We start from the raw sequence: 24064 nt of genomic DNA, 5'->3' as shown, positions 1-24064 counted from the left end.
TGTACCCTGAGTGTAAGATTTTGAGCATTTTTGCCAATTTATCTTTTTGCCTTTGTCATGAAGAAATTCTGGCTCTGGCAAAGCAAAAATGAGATCCTGGGCTTCATTGCAAATACCCCTTTGATAGAGGCATGTCCTCTGTTGTGTTAAAGGGCAAAGAAATTTGGCAGAAAATAAACCCCCCTTGTGTTCCAGCTGATCCTCAGGTGTTAGAGGAGCAGGGGGTATCTGGGCTGAGATTCTGAGTGATACCCAGTTTGGTGTTTATAGTCTGATTGTGTTCAATACAGATATTGAAGACACAATTGTGGGTCCCCACAGTTGTGGGACACTCCTAACATGAACCATCACAGGCACACTCAAGGAATTCAGTGTTCAATGACAACTCTCACAGCTAGATTAATGAATAGTGTAATTTTTTAAAGCAACAAATGCACAGGTTCTTTTGGATTGCCAGGGATAAATTCACTGTCTGCAAAGCACGTGCATGTACTTAAGTTATGAGTAATCCAGCCTGGCTACAAACATGCTGAATTATAAAGCAGCTCTTGAGAGTTTTCTAAGATTCTCAGGGAGGCACTTGGTGTTGTCCTGTGTTCAAATCTTGCCCAAAGGGGTGGAAGAGAAGCTCAGCCCATTGACTGATCCTGGAGGTCAGAGCTATGGGGTTGTCCCTGCAATGGTATCTTTCCCTGGCAACTCTCCTCTCTGAAACCACTTTATACTATTTTATCTTACAGGTGGAGCTTGACTGACTGTAGCCTTACAGACCTTTATTGTGGTTGGTGCTAAGTTCTCTTGTTTCACTTTTAAAGGTGTAGACTGGAGAATATTCAGAGCACCAGCTCAGTGAGGGGTGCTGACCCCTTAGCTGTGGGTAGCTTTTGGGATGGAGGTGTGTTTTGGTATTATAATGAGATTCTAATGAGTGAAGTTCACCTAAGGGATGGTATTTTGTCAAAAGATGACAGACTGTTGGCCCAGGGTATCAAATATGCAGATTACCAATTTCATAGTTCCTTCAGATCCCATAATTGCCACACAGCCTGGCCGTGGTGTTTCCCCTCTGTTCCACCCTCAATTCAATTTCTTAGAGTTAGCACAAGTTTTCCTGATGTTGCCAATATCTGGGGTTGTCTAGGGGATTACCATGGAACAAACTCATTGCATATTAGATGCATTCCACCCTGCTTCATTGCTGTACCTTTCCTTAAAATGTGACTGTGTGTTTAATTTGGAAGTAACCTCCAATAATTATTCCACACTTTCTCCAGAGTGCATGCTCATCACCCTGGCCACAGTCATTAATTCTGCTGAAAGACATGAAATCTTTAGTGGAAGACTTAACTTGTTATGACAATTCTCTTCACTCAGAGGACAGGTGAGGTCCATGCTGAAGGACTTAGAGGATTTCCTTGCTGTAGCTGGATATTTTATGTTCAGAAGCAAACCTTATCAACAAAGTTAATCAGTCTCCATTGGGGGGGAATTACATATATGGATTTTAATTTCCAGTGTGCCTGCTTTATCTGTATCCATACAGGCATTGCACAAGAAATAATATGGAGACCATTAATATTATGAGACCATTGCTTGGTCAGGAGTTGTTTTGATGGTTTATCTCAGATAGTGACTGCATGGTGTGGTTGCTCTTGGCCAAAAACTTGGCTCTACTGAAGAAAAAGGATTTTGTTCTTTTCAAATGTCCCATGTTGAATTTTCAGACATATCCTTGGTTGAATTTCACTGATGTGATGCTCAACTCTACAGTGGCAAGATACTCTCCCTGTTGTAGAACTGGCTATTAATTGGCACTTGAAAATGTCAGACACATTGATCCATGCCATGCAGACCTTAGAGGTCACTGAATTTGGCTCCAGGCTGTTTTCTCATGAAAACAATCCTTCACCTTCCAGAAGTTTGTTATTCTCAGCCTGTGCTGAGATCATCCCAGCTGAAAAATTTCTGCCAGAATTTATGCTGAATGCTATTTCAGTTCCCCTCATCCTTCAGATCAGTTGTGATGGACTTGTCAGTGTTGGCTGGGCAGATCTCTTTGATGCCTTGACAGCTTTGGAATTGTTGGTAGTTGGAGGACCAGGGCCTGCATGCCAATAATCTGAGATTGCTTTCAGAACCTTTCCATCCTCCTCTCAATATTGCTGTGCTCAGGTGATGGCTGAGCCTGCCAGCTCTTTGGCAAAGAGTGATGAGCTTGAGCTAAGAAAAAAAAAATTCTCCAAACCTTGTTTATCTTTAGAAATTATAGTTAAGCCTGGACTGATCATAAGTTGATGATGCCAGATGTGTTGTCTGACTACACTTAGGATATGCCTTTCTTTCCCAAAGCTTGTAAGAAGGAACTATGCAATATTTCACATACATTTTTTTTTTAATAGAACAGATTGCATATGCATTTACTTGGTGCTATTTAAATTTAAAATTGCTATGTGGATATTCAGGAAACATGCAGATTAAACCAGGCTTCTAAAAATTATCAGCTAGACCAGATGCAAAGGTGTAAGTGCCCTGATGTGTAACCCTTTTCATAGAATCATAGAATAGGCTGGGTTGGAAGGGACCTCAGAGATCATAGAGTCCAACCCTTGATTAACTACCGCTGCAGTTCCCAGCCCATGGCACTGAGTGCCACATCCAGGCTCTTTTTAAACATCTCCAGGGATGGAGAATCCACCCCTTCCCTGGGCAGCCCATTCCAATGGCTGAGCACCCTCTCCAGAAAGAAATTCTTTCTAATGTCCAACCTAAACCTCCCCTGGCACAACTTGAGACCTCTTGTGCCCTCTTGTCTTGCTGAGAGTTGCCTGGGAAAAGAGCCCAACCCCCCCCTGGCTCCAACCTCCTTTCAGGGAGTTGGAGAGAGTGATGAGGTCTCCCCTGAGCCTCCTCTTCTCCAGCCTCAACACCCCCAGCTCCCTCAGCCCTTCCTCACAGGACTTGTGCTGGATCCCTTCACAGCCTCCTTGCTCTTCTCTGGACCTGCTCCAGCACCTCAATCTCCTTCCTGAGCTGAGGGGCCCAGAACTGGACACAGGACTCAAGCTGTGGCCTCCCCAGGGCTGAGCACAGGGGCAGAATCCCTTCCCTGGACCTGCTGGCCACGCTGTTCCTGATCCAGGCCAGGATGCCATTGGCCTTCTTGGCCACCTGGGCACACTGCTGGCTCATGTTCAGCTTCCTGTCAATCCAGACTCCCAGGTCCCTTTCTGCCTGGCTGCTCTCAGCCACTCTGTGCCCAGCCTGGAGCTCCCCATGGGGTTGTTGTGGCCAAAGTGCAGGACCCGGCACTTGGCCTTGTTGAACCTCATCCCGTTGGAATCGGCCCAGCTCTCCAGTCTGTCCAGGTCCCTCTGCAAAACCTACATTGGCAGCAGTAAAGACTGCCCTACCCTCAATTTCTGGGCATCTTTAATTAAAATTTCATCTTGAACTTCTACCCAAACACCCTGGAAAACAAAATCAAGCTTCGTGGGCACTTGGTGGGGAGTTATACTTCCCCACACAGATGTGACTAAATGGCATTTCACTGATGAAAGGGATAAGAATAAACTATAAATAGCTGCTGCTACTCCAAAGGATGGAATAATCTAAAAGCCCCTCTTGTTTTGAGGGACTGCTGGAGCCACTTGTTACTGTATCCTGTTCTCTTGTTTATGTCTTGCTATGATTTTCTCATTTTTTCCCACTTTGGACTGCTGTAGCAAGAGTTCTTGAGAACATTTTTCAAGTTTGAGCTGTTGCTTGCCATTGCACCCTTCTGTTTGCTGTTCCTCCTGCCTATTCCCATCATGCTCCTCTTTTTTTTTTTTTTTTTCCTTTTCTTACTATTTAGGCCACAACAAACAAGATTATAAGTGTTAGAAATAAAACATATGATAAACAAATATGAATGCCTGATTTTAAAATAAACCTCCACAACAGTGGTGTTCAACTTTGAAAGGAAGAGATACATAAGAATAAAAAGTTAATTAAAAGAAGTGGTGTGTTGGTTGTTAGCATGGAGACTGCATAAAGATTTCATATTAGTTCCTCATGAAGTGTATTCTCCTTCTTCATGGAAATAAATTAAAAAAACAGAAAAAAGCAAGAGCAATATAAATTGAATTGAGGGAGGAAAAAAATGTACTTTATAAAAGTGGACGTGATGTATAAACACAGAAGGTGGAAGGGAATGTCATCCCCAGTAAATTAAGTCAGGGGAAAAGAGGAAGCTCAGGAAAGATTTTGAGGAGTATCTTGCTGGACTCATGAAAGTTAATAACTTCTTTGGATGTATTAGAAGCAGGAAGCCTGCCAAAATGAAACCATAATTTGGGTATAAAAAGAGACACTTGGGGAAGATTGATTTGTGATCTGAACTGTAAAAATGAGTAGTAATAAATTTCGGGTACCAGGTAAGGCTCAAAGATGCTAAAAGAATTCTAAAATTAAGCAGTTGACCAGTAGTTGACTACTAATAGTTGCAATGAAGGGATTTCTTAAATTGCCTTCGTTCTCATTTTGAAATTATAAATGGCAAGTGTGTCTCTGCATATTTTTGAGTTGAGCAGCTCTAATTAAATGAGTACCTGTGTCCTTGTCATCCTGATGATCCTGGCCATCCCAGTGTTTCTTCTGCACAGATTCATCCCTCCCTTTGCTCATCTCTGGCTGTGTCAGTGCTGACAAGGAGTCTGCACCTGACTCTGGTTATTTGTTTTGGTCTCATAGGAAGGATTTAGAATCTCTTTGAAGTGTGACTTCTTTCTATGGATGTTCTTTCCAAGGCATGATGGAGCATTTAAGTGTGTGGTTTAGTTAATTCAGTGTTCCCCAATTCCAAAAAAAATCCCCCTTTTGTTGGTACATTGATTAATCACTTATTGGAAGAGATAGCAAGAAACAATAAATGAATGAGATTATGATGTTGAGAATATTAATTGTGGCTTTTGCTTTTGTAAACGTAGTACATTTCCCCTTAGGATCCTCTGTAGTGTGTAAATTAATTTTTAGAAAGGTTAAAGTTACTGATTTTAAGGGCTATAGAGAATGAAGCTGCAATCTGACTAGAGAGAGAATATAATGCAAATTAAAACCTGATGTAAACTGATTTGAAGTTAAGGTTTACTTAACTGACACTAATGAACTGGTGCCAGCACACTGCATTGTCTTTTAGCTGGCAAAGTGCCTGCAGGTTTTTTGCCTAACCAAGAGATCTTTCAAAAGGGAGGTAGTTTGTTTGATCTTCTAATATTAAAAAAAAATTATTTCAGGAGGGAGACTGAAATCTTCCATGTAATTACCAGGGAATATTTATAGCAGCATGGTAGGTTCTTAGCCATTAATAGGAAATCTTTCTACAGCTTCAGCACTGTGCCATAACTAATCTCTGTATGTATATTTTGAAGTGTATGTGTGTGTGTATTTATAAAAAAATGTAATCAGACAGTCTCATCACCCCATCTATGTTTGATGTATAGCAATGAGACAACATTGTGTGAGAATGAATATATTAAAAAAGCTTGACTGTAAATGCTTCCTGACAGGTTGTAACCAAAGTCTTCTGAGATGGCACATGAAGTAAAAGGAAGTTGCTCAGAAGCCACTTAATGCTTCATTCTTTTGCATCATGGTACCATGAGTTTTTATAGAATTATAGAATGGTTTGGGTTGGAAGAGACCTTAAAGATTATCTAGTTCCAACCCCCCTGCATGGGAGGGTTACTCAAAGACCAGATTGCTCAAAACCCCATCCAATTTCATCCAGTTTTGTGTTTTTTTCAGTTGTGTGCTATAGAATGTCAGCACTGTTATGTGCTCTTATTGCTGGGAGTTGTTTATCTGCAACACTTTCCCCTTCTTTTTTGAAAAAAAAAAAAAAAAAAAAATGGTTTTAAATTTAAATTACTAGCAGCAGGATAAAACTCCCTGGGCTGTTTATTTTTTCAAAATCTCTCTCTGGAATTAGTGCTTTCTAGAGACAACTTCACTCAAACTGTTTATTAAAAAAGTGTAATTTATTTTCCTGAAAGACGTGTCTTTCAGACTATGGAGAAAGTGAAGATCTCCAAGAGGAAAAAGCCACAATGCCTATCTATATGTGTTTATCTGTTTCAAATAATGGTCTCCTTGAGATCCTTGTGCTCCTTGAGTAACTGGTTCTGATCCAAAATCAGTAAATTTCTTAATTTTGAAGTTGAACAAAGAAATGAGGCTGAGTAAACAAGCGGAAGTGATTAAAAATAATACGTTTGATTACCACAAAATATGAAGATCAATAGTTTCTTAAGTCATTTGTTGAATGAAAGAAAAATCATTATACTGTGAATTAAATGCTGACTGTTCCAAATGACAGAGGATTATAAAGAAACCTGGAAGTCTTTCACATTTGAGTTACTGCTGTTTAGACATATGTGTTGAAGTACAGACAAAAACTCCAGCCAAAACTACATCAAAATTCTTAGGTAAAACAGAAGAGTGATCATATTGTTAGATTACATTTTCTCCGTTTTTTAATGACAAAACTTTCCTATTAATTTGTTTAAATTCATTCATGAGCAGAATGAATTTTCTGAGCTTTAGCTCATAATTCCTACCTCCATGTGGTTTACTTTGCTTTTTGACCAAGCTTGGTTTGATTAATTGAGGAAAAAGACAAAACTGTTCAAATGAATACAAGTTGCCAAGTTTTTGTTCCAGAAAAAAATATTGATTTGGTGAAGACATTCTATAATTGGCAATATGTAGACATGAAGAATTGGTGCTATATTTTTAAGAGCTAATATTTTTATACTAAAGGAAGCTATTTTAGGAGTAGCTATATTACTGAAATTCAAACAACTTTATATGGCACTTAAGAGACTTTCTGCTGCACTCTTTAGCCTAAATCCAAATGGAATCAAGGTTGCTACTGAAACTAGCATTTTATATGTAAAAAGAAATATTTGGTACCTTGGTGAGCTCCCCATATGGTGTCCATTGATTAATATTCAGTGTCTTAAAAATGATGATGATGATGATCTAGGAGTGATAGTGAAGAAAAGTTTTTACAAAAGGCTGGGAAAGCTCAACTATAAACATATAGTCTGAGAGAGCAGACAGGTTTTTGTTGTAACTTTTCAAACAGCTGTTTAGTTTTTTAAGCAATTTAAATGTTCTTGTCTCAGAAGCACAGGTCTTTTCTCTGTGTATCATTAGAGGAGGCATTTAAACCTTGATTCATGATAATATGCTCTGGCCAAATTCCTGTGACTTGGCATAACATTGTATTGAGAAAAATGTCCTGCAGAAATTAGCATGTAGTTCTTGCCATCTTATGTCTCTGTGCTTCTTCCACCCAAAATATAAAACTGGATGTGTTTAGCAGTTATGCCACAGTAAATTTTTATCAAGCCTCCTTTGCTCAGAAGCATCTTGGCAGCAGTGCTAAACTTCTTTTATTATTTTAGAAGTTATCTGTGCTTAATCTACTTTATGCTAAGGTAGGTCTTCTGGTATTTCTTAATGTGAAAAAATCATTAATACTGTTCTGAGGTTTACATAGTGATTTTTTATGTACAAAATATGTTTTTGTACTATTCAAATTACACAGACATCTGAAGTTCCCAGATACGGTGCAGAGCTAGATACTGAAATTTTAATGGCATATTTCTGAACTTTGACCTCAGCTATGTCAATTTTTCATGAGTTTTTATCTAGAGGTATTTTTGTGCTAGCTGTGAATTTTAAACTGGATGAGACTTAATGTGTGGAGATTTAAAAATAATTGTTAAAAATCTTGTAATAGAAGGCTTGACTATTTAGTCAGTCTCTTGCCATTCTGTCTCTCTGTGGTGGCCATCTTAGAAGCAAAAAAGCATTCTCTTCCATATTTTTTTAATGTTTAAAAGATTATCTCCCTCCCTGCCTGCCTCCCCTTTGCTGCAGAACTAGGAGAAAAACTGATAATTTCTTTTTCAAAGATGAGGTATTACATAGCAAATAACAATCCCCTTGCCTTCACTGGCTTCTTTGTGTGGATGGAGTCACTTTCCTTGATACTGTTCATGATGATCTGTTCAAGAAATTGTGTCTTGTATAGTTTAATTATTTTCTTGTTCTTCCTGCTGTATTCCATGTCAAACTGAATTTTATTAGTTTTAGTCTCCAATGTATTTATTTAGACATTTATTTTCCTTGATTTCTCAGAGAAGCAGGATTCATAAAATATGCTGTCTGCTAGTGCCTTTCCTGTTTCCCCCAAAGAATTGCTTTGGAGTCCATTGACAAAACATGGTGTGGAGAACAAATCAGAAATGTTAATTTTGCTCCAGTTTCATGACACTTGTTTATACATGGGAAAAGTAGGTGCTAACAGTTCCTCAAGGAGGCAAAGAAGAAAAGAGACCATAAATTCTCACTGAACTTGGTCATTTTGGCATCCAGTTGGTCAGGCAGCTTCTCCTGTCCAACTGACCTCATGAATACAGGCAGGAGTCTGAAATGTAGCTGCTCAGGGCAATATAAAAATATTGGTGAGTGCTGAGATTTATTGCAGTAAAGAACATTAAAATGAAACCCCAGCATTCCTTGCATTGCTTTCAAAGCAGCTTGTGCAAGTATCAGATCTCTGAGCAGTTTGAAGTTATGTTTACTCACTCCATGTATTTTTCAGAACAATATTAGAGATGATGTTGGTTTACTAAAACTCTAGAAAATGCTGTCATCTAAAACATATCAGACCTGATGTAATGGAAAAACAGGTGACACTTGCCTGCACATGAGAGGAGACCTGCTCAGTTCTGCTGAATTAACCAACTGAAGTACTGAATTAGTGGATTAATCATGCAAGTCGTGCTGAGGTGCTTCACTGAAATTACTGTCTTGTTTATGGTAGTGAAGAGTGATGTACTCAGTGTACAAATAGGTTGAGTATGCAATAAGACAGTATTCCATCTGCATCTCTCCTAAATGAGAGTGGAGGGACTACCTGAAAGACCTTTGCATATGTGCTGTACTCCAGGGATTAACTTCAAGGCAAGAAGTTTGTAGTGGTTCCTGTCCATGAATACTCAATTTCTACCTCAGCTTTTGTGAGGGTCTTCATGCATTTTGTGGCCTTTAAAAAAATCATCTTTTAGTTGAAAGAATACACTGTCTTGATGGCAGCAGACACTGACTTATGTTTTTCTCTAGTTGTAAGAAGGCTCTCCAAGCAATTTTCTGGCTTTTTGTGAAGGAAAGAGCAATGTTCCTGGGAACAGCAACTACTGTTTCTCATGGTTTTCCTGCTCTCAGGCTGACTTCTCTGTCTTGTTAAGTTCTGGCAGTAAGTTCTCAGGATGTTTGACACTTTGTTCCAGAGAACTGGATTAGACCAGCTGGTTACCACTCCTCAGGGGCTCCAGGTCTCTTCTGACTTCTCCTTTTTGATCATAACAGAATCACAGAATGTCAGGGGCTGAAAGGGACCTTTGAAGATCATAGAGACCAATCCCCCTGCCAGAGCAGGACCAAGGCCAGGGCAGGTCACTCAGAATATTTGTTTTCAAGGGGGAAAAAAAAGCTCAGACACCATTAAAAAGAACCCTGGGCAGTAGTGTTTTCTGTTAAAACTCTGATTCTGGACTTACCACCACAGGACAATTGAAGTCAGAAAGCTTTTGGCTATTTTTTTCCCAGCTTCCTTTTTCAGTATTTTAGCAAGTTGCATAAGGAAACAGAAAGTTGTTTCTCTTCCAGTGAAAGTGACAGATCAGACATAAACTGTTCCCTTTCTTCATTCTACTTTGCTGGAGGTTTTTCTGCAAGGGACACAATGACCAAAACAAGATCAACCAGTTGTTTACTGGAGAACAAGTATTTTTAATATTTGATTTTGTTTTCAATGGGTAGTGACTGAGACTGAATGCAGATATTTAAATATTTTTCAAATATTGAAGTGAAAAGCCATTCAGTTTTAGCAATTGTGTTCCAATTTTCTCTGTTATCTGCCTAGGCATCAAATGCTATTTGTGTGACACTCTGAAATCATGTTTACTGAAGTGCTTAAAAATGTTTCTCTATAACTGACCTGCTTTCTTGGTCTGATTTTTCAATGGGTCCAATTTTGTGAAATATTATTTCACATTATAGTCAAACTAGCAGAAAGACTTTTTTTTTTTTCCCTTTTTTTCACACATTGTAGCTTTCAGTCAGAAATGCTTTCTAACTATCCAACTGGAGCTTTCAGGTCTTTTGTGTTCTCATATGAGAAAAAGGTTTGAAGCAGCTTTGTGACAAACTCAGTGCTTATTGTGTTGACATGAAATAATTAGGCAATAAAATACCAAGAATAGTGGTATACTCACAAATTTTTAAGTTGTCTGAAGCAGCCAAAAAAGGTAAAGGGAACAATTTGGTATGAAATGGGGAAATTGTACTTTGGGGTTATACTAAACAAATTGAGAAGTATGTGACTGAGTGGCAATACTGACTCTGGCTTTGTTCAGCTTTATTTGGTTGCAGCCTTTCTCTGCTCCTGATCTTTCCATGAGTCTGGAGAAAAACTGGGGGTAAAAAAAACCTGAACATAGCTATTCTAGACAAGAAAATAACCCATTACTTCTCACTCAATAATTGAGTGTCTGTACCTACACAAGAGCATCCAGTAGTGTTTCCAGCTGCAGGGCAGGCTTTTAAAGCTGTTGAGGTGAATTCAGAGGTCAGAGGATCAAGTGGTGATTGCTTTCCTGCTGACATGTGTACAAGCATGAAGACACCAGGTGGGTAAAGACATCAAAGAGTAGCTGGTTTTTATCTCATCTTTGCAAAGAGAAAGATAAGTACTGGTGATAACTGTTTCAGTCACAGGTTTCTAAACTATGGGTCAGGAGACTCAGTAGTTAAATAGCTGCTCTCAGGAGGTCTGTGCAGTTTCTGATTTTGTCAAAATATGATGACAGCCAGACAGATGCTGGGAAAATTCTTCTAGAGCTGTTTGAAACTAAGCAGTCTGTAGCAGGCTTTTGGCAACTGTTAGGCTTTGCAGATTTGGCTAAACAGAGAAATTTGTATCATTCATTCATACCTCAGAGGCCAGGTAGAAAAGGTGCTCAGTCAAGGGAGAAAGGCTCCAATATTTGCTTTCAGAAGTGGGTTTTGGGAAGGATCCTGCAGCTCTTGCTCTTTTAAATCATGAATTCTTCTTGATATTCCCTATTGAGGGAGATTCCTTTAGCATCTCACCTGAGATGCAGTGTCAAGAGCAAAGTAAATGGGTACCTGGCTTGGCTGAGGCACATTATAAACTACAGCACCAGCACAGAAAAAATATTTTGTTTCAGCCTTGTCTTTGCAGAAGGGATGCTGGGCTTCTGCTGTGAAATCAAACTGCAACTCTCAAATCCATACAAGAAGTGGCAGCATGTTTACTTTGAATACAACAACTGACAGTGTTTCACACTAGGACATGAAAACTGATTCTTTAGAATGACAGAAGTCTGGTTTCAAGCAGAATTAAATGCATGCTGGACTGTTGTCTTCATCATTCCTTGTGGTTTACCATCTCAGTGGATTCTACTTGTAGTACTTGTACTATGTGCCCTTGCTCACATAGCCTGGCCAGAAGAAGTTTAGATTGGATATTAAGGAAAATTTATTTCCTGGCAAGGTTGTCAGGCAGTCCAAGGAAGCAGTGCAGTCACTGTCCCTGCAGGTGTTAAAAAGCTGTGTAGATGTGGTGCTAAGGGACATGATTTAGTGGTGGACTTGTCAGTGGTCTAGCTTAACAGTTGTATTTAATGATCTTAAAGGATGCTTCCAACCCAAACTATTTGATGATTTCTTGAAATAAGCTGAATGCTGTAGCCTGAAATTTTGATGAAAATACTCAGTCTTGAACCTCTACTACTCCTGGCTGTGCTGCACTGTTCTGAGTGTATGTGTAATTCTAAGAGTGTATTTTTTGGAACATTTTCTCCACCCAAGTAAAATGTGGTGAGTGACTCAAGACTACTCAGTGAAACACAGGCACAAACAAAGCAATTTGTTGTTAACATGGCGAAACTTAATCCAGAAGACCTTGAGAATGTTGATTTACTTTGAAAGACTACTTATGGCCTTAGAAGTTTACAAACTTGATTGATAGTAACCTCATAGTACATAAACATTCACTAATGTTTGTTCTTCATGGCCTAAGACAGTGTTTCAGTTTACAGGGTATATTTCTCTCCTTTTTCTCACTTCTCCCTCTCACAGCTGCTACACAGCACTTTTACCCTTTCTTGAATACACAGCTGATGGGCCCAGATTTGATCAGCAGTTGGGTCCATTTTGGAGTTGGTGGGACCTGGCTCCCTCTGACATGGGGGTTACTCTGAGTCTCTTCTCATAAAAGTGTCAGGGTTTAACACTGCCCTGGCAATTAAACCGAATGACAGATGCTCTCTATTAATCTCTCTCTCCTCCCTGATAAAGAAAGGAGAGAGAATAAGGGAGAGAGACTGATGGGTTGGAAACTAAACCACGCAGCTTTAATGAAACAGTAATGATAAACAGGAAAAATTACTAAATATATACAAATATACAGGAAAATGGATACCACATTCCTCCCCCCTTTCCCCCAATAGCTCTCACGTCGCCACCGAGGCTGCAGGGCAGCCCTGGGAAAGTCCAGGCTGGACTCCTGGGGTCAGCAGCAGTGGGGAGCTGGAGGCAGGAACACACAGATTCAGGCTGGCATGGATCAGGAGCACAGGCAGAGGAAGGGATGGAATCCTCCCAGGATGCCCAAGCAAACAGGGAACGGGTGAAGGAAGGGAGGCAGGAAGGGCAGGCAGCCGGAAGCTGGAAGCAGGAAATCTGGCTTGGCCCTCGTGATCCCTCCAATTTATCCTGAGGATGAGGTATATGGGATGGAATCCTCTGTTTGGTCAATTCTGGCATCTATCTTGTCCGTTCCTCCCCAAAGGAGGGATGCAGGTGGGACCTCTTTATGTTTTCCTCAGAGCTGAGCAGTGTCCTTGGCTCTGCACACCAGTCTCTAGCAGTAACTCTAAACATCAAGTGTTATCAGTCCTAGAAACACACACTGTCTGAGAAACTTGCTGTTAATTTCAGCAAGTGCAGCTACTTACAGGAGACTTAGCTAAAAGCAAAAGTACAAGACAGAAAATCACCTTTATCCTGGCCCAAAGCAGGACAAAAAGCCACCCCAAAGTACCCCTCACTTTCAAAACATTGCTGCATAAGCCAAATCCATTTGTCCAAGCAGGTTTTTTTTGAAAGCAGTATTTGCTATTCTCCCCTTTTCAATTTTATCATTGAAAACTGTTGAGTATTTTGCTATCAGAAGTGTTTTCTAGAAACAGTTTAATTACTGAAGTTATTTTTATAGGTAGCATGGATGTGGAGGAATGTTCACTGTGCTTTAAAACAACATAAGCAAAAACTTTTCAGCTGTCCTGTTCTTCTCTCTGAACACACACTCAGGCTTATTTCTGTTTGCAGGCTCCCTTTTGATCTGAGAAAAATTATTTTCTGCTCAGCACATATCTTTCCAAATGGACATTTTTTTTTCTGGAGATGCAGCTGTATACATTGTTGAAAATAGAATTTATTAAAGGTTATTGAACACAACCCAAATAACACATCTATTGAATGCTCTTGTATTTTTAAGCAAAAACAAAATTTTCTTTCAGGTTGTTACGATTTAGTAGCATAATACAGTACATTTATTTTAAGAATTCTTTAGTTTTAACACAAGGTAACACCACAAGTAATTTGTTTCTCTTTGCCTTTAATATTGTTTCAGTTAATATTTCAGAACTAGGCTTGTTCCCCCCCAAATTCTATTATTAGTAACCTTAACATGCTTGAGGCCAATTGTGTTGGATATGTTGATTTCCTTGATAAATTGTAGAAATTTTTATCTTGACAATGAAAAAAATTAACAAAAAGTAGGTATAGGCTGACACTTCAAAAATTGTGAGAAGTCCAGAAAAGTGCCACTTAATTTTATTTGATGCATCCATTAAGGCTTCTGAAACATACCTCTAAGCACTGTATGCAAACAGTTGGCATTCCATTAGTATTATTTTATATAAATACAAAAAACCAAGTAAAACTTTAGCTTGTGACTTTATCTTAAACTTTTTTTACATGTAAGTATGAAGCTTTTTTTCTAATTTTACTTTAAACAAAATTATTTTCTAGAAAAGAAAGATGTAACACAGAGCTTGGAAAGCTACACAGCAAAATGCCCTGGTACAATGGAATTCATCACTCTTCCAGATGGTTTGAAGTTACCTCCTGTTCCATTCACCAAATTGCCCATTGTGAGGTAAGAATCCAAAATAGTCTTTTTTCCACAGTACCTGTCCAAAGTTAAAGGATACTGGAAGGATGAAGTCTTCTCTGTTTACAAAAGTTGTTCATGCTATCATGGAAAAATATCAAAATGTCATTGTTTTGAGAAGTTTTTAGGGCAAAAATGGAACCTTTGATCAGCAAATACTTTCTCTGTGTGTATATATATATTTTATATATATATGTATGTTCTTTAATTTCAGAAGGAGAGATGGTTTTGGGTGTGGTTTTTTTTTTCATTGGGGGGGTGAGGTTAAGTATAATTCAAGAATTTTTGATACAATCAAAGAAAAATATTTTTTACTTGTTTTGTAGTTGCAGCTGAGATTTAAGTTAGGTGCCTGAGCATACTGAAGCTCCATGAGTTGGATGCTATCTCTGTCCATGGAGTGTGGAACTCAACTGGAACTGATGCCTTTTGTAGCTGTTCCTTTCCAGCTGCTGCATTCTCAAGCTGGCATCTTCACTGTCCTGTTCTAAGTTTTATTTTTTGTGCTTGTGTTTCCAAGGCACATCATACAATCAGTCCTATGAGCAACACCTTGTTGTTGCTATATATTACAGTGGGAAAGTGAGTTGACTGATGTATTGGGGTTGCTTTAGTTTCACAAAAAAAATTTATGTATGGAGTTAAATTAGTCATATTTCTATGACTAATTTAACTGCTGCCCCTGTGCTCAGCCCTGGGGAGGCCACAGCTTGAGTCCTGTGTCCAGTTCTGGGCCCCTCAGCTCAGGAAGGAGATTGAGGTGCTGGAGCAGGTCCAGAGAAGAGCAAGGAGGCTGTGAAGGGATCCAGCACAAGTCCTGTGAGGAAGGGCTGAGGGAGCTGGGGGTGTTGAGGCTGGAGAAGAGGAGGCTCAGGGGAGACCTCATCACTCTCTACAACTCCCTGAAAGGAGGTTGGAGCCAGGGGGGGTTGGGCTCTTTTCCCAGGCAACTCTCAGCAAGACAAGAGGGCACAAGAGGTCTCAAGTTGTGCCAGGGGAGGTTTAGGTTGGACATTAGAAAGAATTTCTTCAGGGAGAGGGTGATCAGACATTGGAATGGGCTGCCCAGGGAAGGGGTGGATTCTCTGTCCCTGGAGATATTTCAAAAGAGCCTGGATGTGGCACTCAGTGCCATGGGCTGGGAACTGCAGCGGGAGTGGATCAAGGGTTGGACTTGATGATCTCTGAGGTTCCTTCCAACCCAGCCAATTCTATGATTCTATGATCTTGGATCATATTGGCAGCCAAGACACAAATGCTTTATAACCTAACTGAGATTTAGAATGGGTTGAATTACTGAAGTATGTGGAGTGCATTGGTTCATTTTCCATGGACCTTAAAGTTGTCCAGTACCAAGTTCAGGTAACTGTCTGTGTTAAATGACTTCCCTGGTCAGTGCATTCTGCAGGCAGGTTCCCACCTACATGCATGAAGGAGGCACATATTTCTTCTTCCAGAAGTTTTTAGACAACAACATTAATGCAACTTTTAACATTATTTTTATTTATTTATTTATTTATTATTTTATTTTTAGAAAGAAAAATGAGGTAGTTTTTAAAAACTGGAATTTTATTCAGCAAACTTCTGTAGACCTTTCTAATACTTCAGTTACATAACTGAGGGGAGATGTTAGAGCAAAAGTTTCCATGAAAAATGATTTGTTCTGAGAGCACAAATGCTGTCAGCCACCGTGCCTCTTGTGGATCTCTATTCTAGGAATAACTTTAATATTATACAATAGAAGCCCCAAACTACCTTACTTAATCTGTGGATAGTATCTCTCTGGCTTGGCTGTCAAATTGATGCAGAAATGTGATGCTGAAGTTCCCTTAGGAGTCTAACCCTTAACTTGTGCTAAAAAAAGCATCATTCTGTTTAGCTGGGAAGTGTTAAATCTGAATTAATCTCAGGTTTTTGCATTTTGGTTAACTTTTAAACCATGGAAGAGATGTATCATACTGCATGGATTCTTGTTCTTCATGCTGAATATTGGGTAGAATTCAGCTCTGGAAGATCAGGGCAATGCTGATTGAATCCTATTTTATGGGTAGGGGCCAGTGAAAACTTTGGCAACAGGATGCCAATATTTCCCATTATTTCATGGGAAAGGCTCTGTTTAAGACAAAACACTGTTTTGCATGCTGAGAGAAGGGGACAAGCAGATTATATTTACTTGTTATTTCTAGGCCTAGCTTTAAGCAGTTGTTGAAAACAGGGGCTGATGTTTTGCCATGGGTGAGGAAGCCAACATCAACATTTTCTAACAGTTAAGAATTGCTGTTTGTTCCCCTCTTTCCTTCTTCTTGTCTTTTGAAAGTTTTATAAAAGCCATGGTGGTAAAAATCCATAATCCAACATAATATTAGTTGTGTCTAAATATAAAACCTGTCCAGCTGGCTAGAAAATAACCATGCTGCAGGCCTGTAGAGCTCTTTGAGCTCATGTTGATCATGTTAATTTTTGAGACATAAATTATAGATGTGTGGAAATAAGGTTTTGATCAATGTTGAATAACCTCAGCTTATGATCCATGTTAGAGCCCTCTAGAAACATACTCATTTACTGATGATGATGGAGACTTCTATTTACTGCTGGTATTTCATGGTCTGCTAATTTTTAATCCATTTAATGGGGCGTGCTTATTTTGGATGCAGACTTCTTAATGAAAATACTGCTGAACTTTGAAATGCCACAGTGAAACTGGGACATAGTTGCACTGCTTCTTTTTCTGTCCCATACCTGTAAAGCAATAGAAGACTTTTGGCAAAATTTTTATATTCCATTACTTGTGTTAACTAGTATTTAATGCCTGGTTGTCCTTTGAGTAAGTTACTTTTTTATACTTTTCCTTTTTTTTGTGTGCGTATCATGTTTTGACTAGATGCTTGGTCTGTTATTGATGTGCTTTAAATATTACCATATTTTAATGTATTTTCTTTTAGCCTTTGAAATGTTGGGGATTTTGACATTTCAAATACTGTAGTGCACTCTGGAAATCACTTTGAATTTTTATTTCTTTTGATAAAGCTTCAGAAATTAAAAAAATGTTGGATTGGAAAGCATTTTATTATAGCATATTATGAATTAATCATCTAGTAATTTTCTCAAATACAAAATAAAAGAAGTTATTGTCTTTTTATTGTAATAGATGGACTATTCCCCTTTTCATAGCTTACCTATGATAAAATTCATTTTCTTATTAATATGTTTAAAAGAAGATTTTTCTCTTCTCCACTGATGTCTTTCAGTTGTCCTTATACTTTTTTGATACATAAAATTTACTTGTTTTTTTTTTTTAATAATTACTTTCATTATCCCTCTAAGCAAGTTTTAATTACAAGGTTTTTAATTAACACAACACTTCCCAAATACAAGGATTTGATCTTCTGGGTAGCTGGTGAAATTATTTTGTGATTCCTAATTGTCACTTATTTGAATTCAGTCAGGTTGGGCTGGGGGCTAGAAAATGTACATCACTGGTGCTTTTCACACAAAAAGCTTTTTTTCCTGTAACTTTAGCAAGTGAATGATGTTAGTTACATCTTGTAAATGATGCAGAACTGTTTCAGCATGTAAAATAATACTTGCTTTTCAAAGAGAAAACACTTGATTTAAAGTTGTTTCAGTGACCTTTATGGCTGAGGATTCAGAATCATGGAATCATAGAATCATAGAATCCTAGGGGTTGGAAGGGACCTGGAAAGATCATCTAGTCCAACCCCCCCTGCCAGAGCAGGGCCCCCTAGAGTACATCCCCTAGGAACGTGTCCAGGTGGGTTTTGAATGTCTCCAGTGAAGGAGACTCCACAACCCCCCTGGGCAGCCTGTTCCAGGGCTCTGTCACCCTTACAGTAAAAAAATTTTTTCTGATATTCAACTTGAACCTCCTATGCTCCAATTTACACCCATTACCCCTTGTCCTATCACTGGTCACCACTGAGAAAAGCCTAACTCCATCTCCCTGACACTCACCCCTTACATATTTGAAAACATTGATGAGGTCACCTCTCAGTCTCCTTTTCTCCAAACTAAAGAGACCCAGCTCCCTCAGCCTTTCCTCATAAAGGAGATGTTCCACTCCCTTAATCATAATAGAATCATGTAGGAAAAGCAACCTGGGAAAGGTTGCTAAGACCATGGAGCCCAAACATGCACATAACACTGACAATTCCACCACTAAACCATGTCCCCAAGTTCAACATCTTCACCTCTTTCAAATACCTCCAGGGATGGGGACTCCACCACTACTCTGGTGTTATGATCCTGCCGACCATGCCAAATGTCACGGTCTGAAGTAACATTAACATTTATTGCTGTTTTGGATACATGAAACAAAGTCCAACTGTAGAAAAGGTTGGGTGCAAGCAGATTTTATGTGGCACTCGACACAGGCAAAATATAGAGCCAGCAAAAGAGGGAGAGAGGAAAAGAAGATATAAGAGAGAGAGGAAAAAGTGGTAAGAAAATGGTAAGAAAGAATGAGAGAGAGAGAGAAGTGGAGAAATAAAGGGTCAGAAAATTGGAAGAGAGAGAGAGAGAGATTCTGAGATTCTTCCAGATGCCAGTCCTCCTCTCTTCCAGCCACTTTACCAGGTACATCATGGTGCCTCCAGGGGCGTCCGAGCATTGAAGGTTGGCCCTCAGGAAAGGGGAGTAGTCTCCACCCAGTCATCAGTTCTTATCTTCTTCCTGGTGCCATCCTTGCTCTGCTTCACCCCCCCCCCCTTAGCCAGGTACTTCTCAAGTAGAATCATAGAATCATAGAATTGGCTGGGTTGGAAGGGACCTCAGAAATCATCAAGTCCAACCCTTGATGCACTAAGTACAATCAAGGTGGCTCAGTCGTGCCTGGAGGGACGTCCCAGCATTGAAGGCTGGTGCTCAGAGAAGAGGAATTGCCTCCACCCAACAGCTCTTATCACATCAAGGTGTCACCCCTGCTCAGCTCTGGCGAGCCTGCTCCTCCACCCTGCCCAGGGCTATTCATTTTAAAATTGCTCCTTTGAGACAGTTGCAAATCAGTGAGGTCAGACTCACACATCTGGGCAGCCTATAATGTTTGCTGTACCTTTCAGTGAAGACATTTTCCCTAGCCAGGAGTCTTAAAGGCTCTTAAAATGTTAAATATCCACTTTCACCAAATATCCACTAATTTATTGCTTGTTCTTATGACCACTGTTTAGTTTTTAATTTCCCATCATCACTGTCATTTATCAGTTCGTTTTTAACGTGACCATCTAAAAATTTTTTTTTTTTTTTCAACAGATCTGTGAAGCTCTTGAACCTCCCGACGAGTCTCCGACCTCACAAGATGAAAAGTCTGCTTGGTCAGAACATGTCAACCAAAAGCCCCTTCATATATTCTCCAATTATTGCACACAGTCGTGGGGAAGAACGAAATAAGAAGATAGGTAAGACTATTTTGCAGTATTTTCTATTGTTTTGTTAAATTAGAAAATCTTTCCTGGTCAAAGAAAACAACCCTGTACCTTATTCTCTTGTATGTGAAATAATCAGATTTTTATCCTGAAGGAGCTTTGTTCTCTGCAGGAGAGGTTCAAATTCAAAAGAGGAAAAATAATGTTTGTTTGCTTGGTTGGTTGGTTGGTTTTTCCCTACAGACAGTTTTTAATATCTTAGTAAAAAAGTGGTAATAATATATATTAAAATTATTGACTAAGCTAGTAAAAGGTAATCCATGTAAGTTATAGATCATCTTATGGTTATGATTTATTTAAGAAATACAGTTAAACCACCTTTTGTTTATTTGGACTGCAAGTGCTCAGCTTGTAGGGAGTATCTTGTCACCTTCAGTTTTAAATGTGAACGTCAGGTACACCTGGTTACCTTTGAGGAATTTGGAAGATAGAGACAATCTTGTGGACTGAAAAGATGCTGATGTGAAATAATCTTTCTGCATTGAACAGTTCTTCAGAACTTAATCTGCTGTTGAACTCACTTCCATAAAGTTCTTGCCTCCTTAAATTAAAAAAAAAAATTAAATAATTTAACCTTGGTAGGGTGGAGTATCTCTAAAGTTGAGCCTTTGTCTCTTTTTGTGAGATATAAACTGAATGTACAGTTTATTACCTGGCCTATTTTTCCTCATTTTCTCTCCTAATTATTTTCACAAGTTACTAAATGATTTGCACTATTACTTAAACCTCCATTTTGTGAACCTCAGAAAAATCTGCATCTGTAGATCCTAGTTTCATCCCCTCCTCCCACAGCATCTCCCAAACTACTTAATGTTCCCCCAGAAAATTAGTGAGAGAAAACTAAGGTTTCCAGCATCTTGCTGGTGAGCATCAGCTCTATGTGAAGTTTTGTTTCCATTATTTAATTGCCTTCTTTTTGTGTTCTTTCATTATCTGGTTGCATTTTATTTCAGTTTTAATTATTCAAGGCAATGTATACTCTGTACCTAGCTCCAAGTATGTAAGCATTTAAGTGTCTGACATTAAGGATGTGTTTAAGTGTGTCTTGACTTGATGTCTGAGTTAATTTTACCAATGTGATGTTGGCACACTGGGTCTCTGGAGCACTATTGCTGTGTTAATGAACACTTCTGGTCCATTATCCATTGTTTTGCCTGTGGTTAAAATCTTGTGTCCCACCATGCACTTGAATGGGATTTGAGCTTGGAAGTTTATAGAGATCTAAATTTAGAACTTAAATACAGCAGTCTGACAGCTCAGCTGATGCTAATGTTTGTTACACTATGATTAGGTAATTCTTGCATTAATTCTGTAATAATTTCATGTAGATTTCCAGTGGGTCCAGGGAGATGTGTGTGAGGTTCAGTTGATGGTGTACAACCCTATGCCTTTTGAACTCCGAGTGGAAAACATGGTATGTATCTTCCTAAATCTTCCCTTTTTATTTTTTTCTGAAAAATTTCCCAGTTGAAATTTCAAATAACATTATTCTCTAAATCAAACACTTCAAAAAGAAACACCCTGAAGCTATTGTAACCTGTTTAACAGGACAGTGCTATCAGTTTTCTCATATTTGTTGGTAGTGAGGGCCTGAAATGGAAATCTCTGCTATTCAGAGTGATAAAATGCTTTACTGTTACTGACCCATAAATCAATTCCATACCTCTGTGCATTGAGTAGAACTCATGCTACATAATTTACAGATACTGGTTTTCATGTAATATTTTAATCTCAAAACCTAATAATTAGTTTATTCTTAGTACTGTAATTTAAAAATTTGCATTTATCCTAGCTTGTCAAGTTCCTATTTTGACTACATTACAAAAATCTGAGGAATTAAAATATTTCTGAGAAGCTTTGGCTTTTAATAGAAGCTTTAGCTTATATCTCCTGTTCCGAAGGATAGATTTTATGTGAAAATATGATAAGCTAAAATGATCAAGAGGGACCAAATAAAAGGCTTAACTACTAGAGAATCATTTAAGGTTAGAAGGATCAAGCTGAAGCCATGTACTGTTTCACTCAACTCTATGATATTAGTTTTGTGGACTGCTTGAAGTCTGTCCTGAAACAAAGTAAATTACTGGGTTTTGGTTTTGTTCCTCTGTGCCAACTAACAGGATTTTTAAAAAAAAATAAATTTATCTCCATTTAAAAAGTTAGAAGTCCTTGAACTACAATCCAACTTAATCTCCACTTAGTCCTAATCCAGTGTTTTCCTTTATGTTAAATATCTTTACCTTTAACATTCTTTAAGGAATAAATCCTGTCTCTGTAGAGCCCATTGTTCTGCTAGGTTAAGTGAATCACTCTATATTTGTTTGCATAGGATTTTTTTTTTTTAATTGATAGATCTTCTGCAGTGGCTACTCAAACAATTTGACCTGAATTAGTGATAACAGACCACATACAGTATAGTGTTTTTCCATGGGGAATGAACATACTCAAAGATTGTGCTTTTAGTGTAATAAAATTTACTCATGGAAGGTAACACACTGGTTTCTTCAGCAGCATTTTATCCAGCCCTCACAGAAATATTCCAAATTTTGGGGAGTGAATAGAGAAAGGAATTGTAAAGCTGTTGATGAGAAAGGACTCTCCACAGGAATTATTTAAGAATATTTTGAATTTAAGAATAGTCTAATTTGTTTTGTGTAAGTAACAATGTAATTATACTTAAACTGAGTTTGGTTAATTCCTCAATGAGGAAATTTCTTGTGAGTGCATTCATACACTGAAGAACACAGAATATAAATATTTGAAAAGATGTGCACTTCATTCCCTGAGCAAATTAGTTGTAGTAGTGTGAATACTTCCTTTTACTGTAACTGTGATAAAGTTATCATTAATACTGAATTTCAGTTTCACTGGGAAGCATAGGAGGCAGCAAACTCAATACAAATAATTGAAGTGATTAACATAATTCTTTGGTCAGTGGTCCCTAAATTGAGTGTTTTGAGAAATTCTGCTTTGTGCTGATGTCACCTCATTGGCAGAAATGAGTTGGTTTTGCTTGGTTTGTCTGTGGTATCAAGTCTGTAGCCATCAAGTTGAGTCAAGTGATTATTCCCCTTGACTTGGCATCTGATAGAAAATGTCATGAGAACCAGGCTAGTTCTGAGCTCCTCTTACAACAGAAATATTGACAAACTCCTGTCAGTCCAGCATTATTACCAAGATGACATGCAGGCTGGACCATGTGACAGATGAGGATGGCTTCAAAGAGCTGCACTCTTCAGTTCACAGAAGAGAAGAACAGTGGCATAATTTCCATTCCTGTGCTCAATCCCAGTATGGGAAGGTGCAGTGAAAATGGAGCCAAACTCCTCTGGGAGGTGCCCAGCACAAGGGTGAGGGTCAGTGAACGTGTTGCACCAATGGAATACACTCCTAATAAAAAAGTCCCTTTTTCCAGTCATGATGGTGATTCACTGGAATTGGTTTCCCATGGCATCTCCATCTTTAGAAATCTTCAGAACTTGAGTGTGTGGAGTAGGGAAAAACCTAAACCACCATCAAAGTTGGTCCTGTTGTAACCAATGGGCTGGGAAAAAGGATCTCTTGCATTTCATTTCAGCCTAAATTGTTCTGATTTTCCAGTCTCCTCTGTAAGCTTTCTAGAATGTGGGAGTAATTACAACTTTATCACAGGAATGTTTTTATTTTAATAATTCAAAGCATTGTTTAATATTTTAAAATGTTTTGGTTTATTATTAACATGTACTCAGTGTCTGCAGTCTCCATGCCCCCTTGATGTCTGATTTCTCATAATATATCACATTCAGGCACACTATTTAGTCTCATGGAATCATTTTCCTAGCAAGAGTCCCCTTTTATGTCATTTAGTGGCAGTTTGATCCTGTTTGTCCCACAACTTTTTTCCTTCTGAGTCAGTGTCTTACCTTTGCAATATGACTTCTGGTTCAAGCTTGTTTCCAATGACTGGCAGTTTTTCTTTGAGTTTTTCATTGCTTTATTCCCTTTGTTCTTTACCCTTTTCAAGGTTCACCATTCATCAACGTGTAACTGTCCTGAAATCCAAAGTGTTATTTTTTTTTTTTTTTTTTTTTTTTTTTTTTTTTTTTTTAATAGTTTTCCTTTTTCCTCATCTTTTAGTTCTATGATTTGTTGTTCTGCTAGCTTACTCTTTCCTGTTAAATGAATGCTGGAAGCATCATTCCCAACTTTAATGGTGAGACTTTTCCTAATGTGTCTTACTGGTTGTTCTGGCTGCAACTTGTGGTGGTGATGATGGTTGCAATGTATTGAGCACCAATTTTTGAGGAGAATGATTCATCATTGAAAAGCTTCT

General features: G+C 38.6%; 1 protein-coding gene across 4 annotated transcripts in view; it reads left to right on the top strand.

The window, feature by feature from the left end:
* Window positions 1-24064, top strand: part of TRAPPC9 (trafficking protein particle complex subunit 9) — a 489549-nt gene that overhangs the window by 32347 nt on the left and 433138 nt on the right. For all 4 annotated transcript variants that reach the window (XM_071738447.1, XM_071738446.1, XM_071738448.1 and 1 more), the window contains 3 exons: window positions 14173-14299; window positions 19580-19725; window positions 21081-21166. In XM_071738447.1, the coding sequence (XP_071594548.1) occupies window positions 14173-14299; window positions 19580-19725; window positions 21081-21166 (359 nt within the window). The remainder of the gene's footprint in view (window positions 1-14172; window positions 14300-19579; window positions 19726-21080; window positions 21167-24064) is intronic.

Source organism: Heliangelus exortis, chromosome 2 (genome assembly GCF_036169615.1).
Source record: "Heliangelus exortis chromosome 2, bHelExo1.hap1, whole genome shotgun sequence".
NCBI classification, from domain to species: Eukaryota; Metazoa; Chordata; class Aves; order Apodiformes; family Trochilidae; genus Heliangelus; species Heliangelus exortis.
This window is presented reverse-complemented; position numbering and strand designations above follow the sequence as displayed.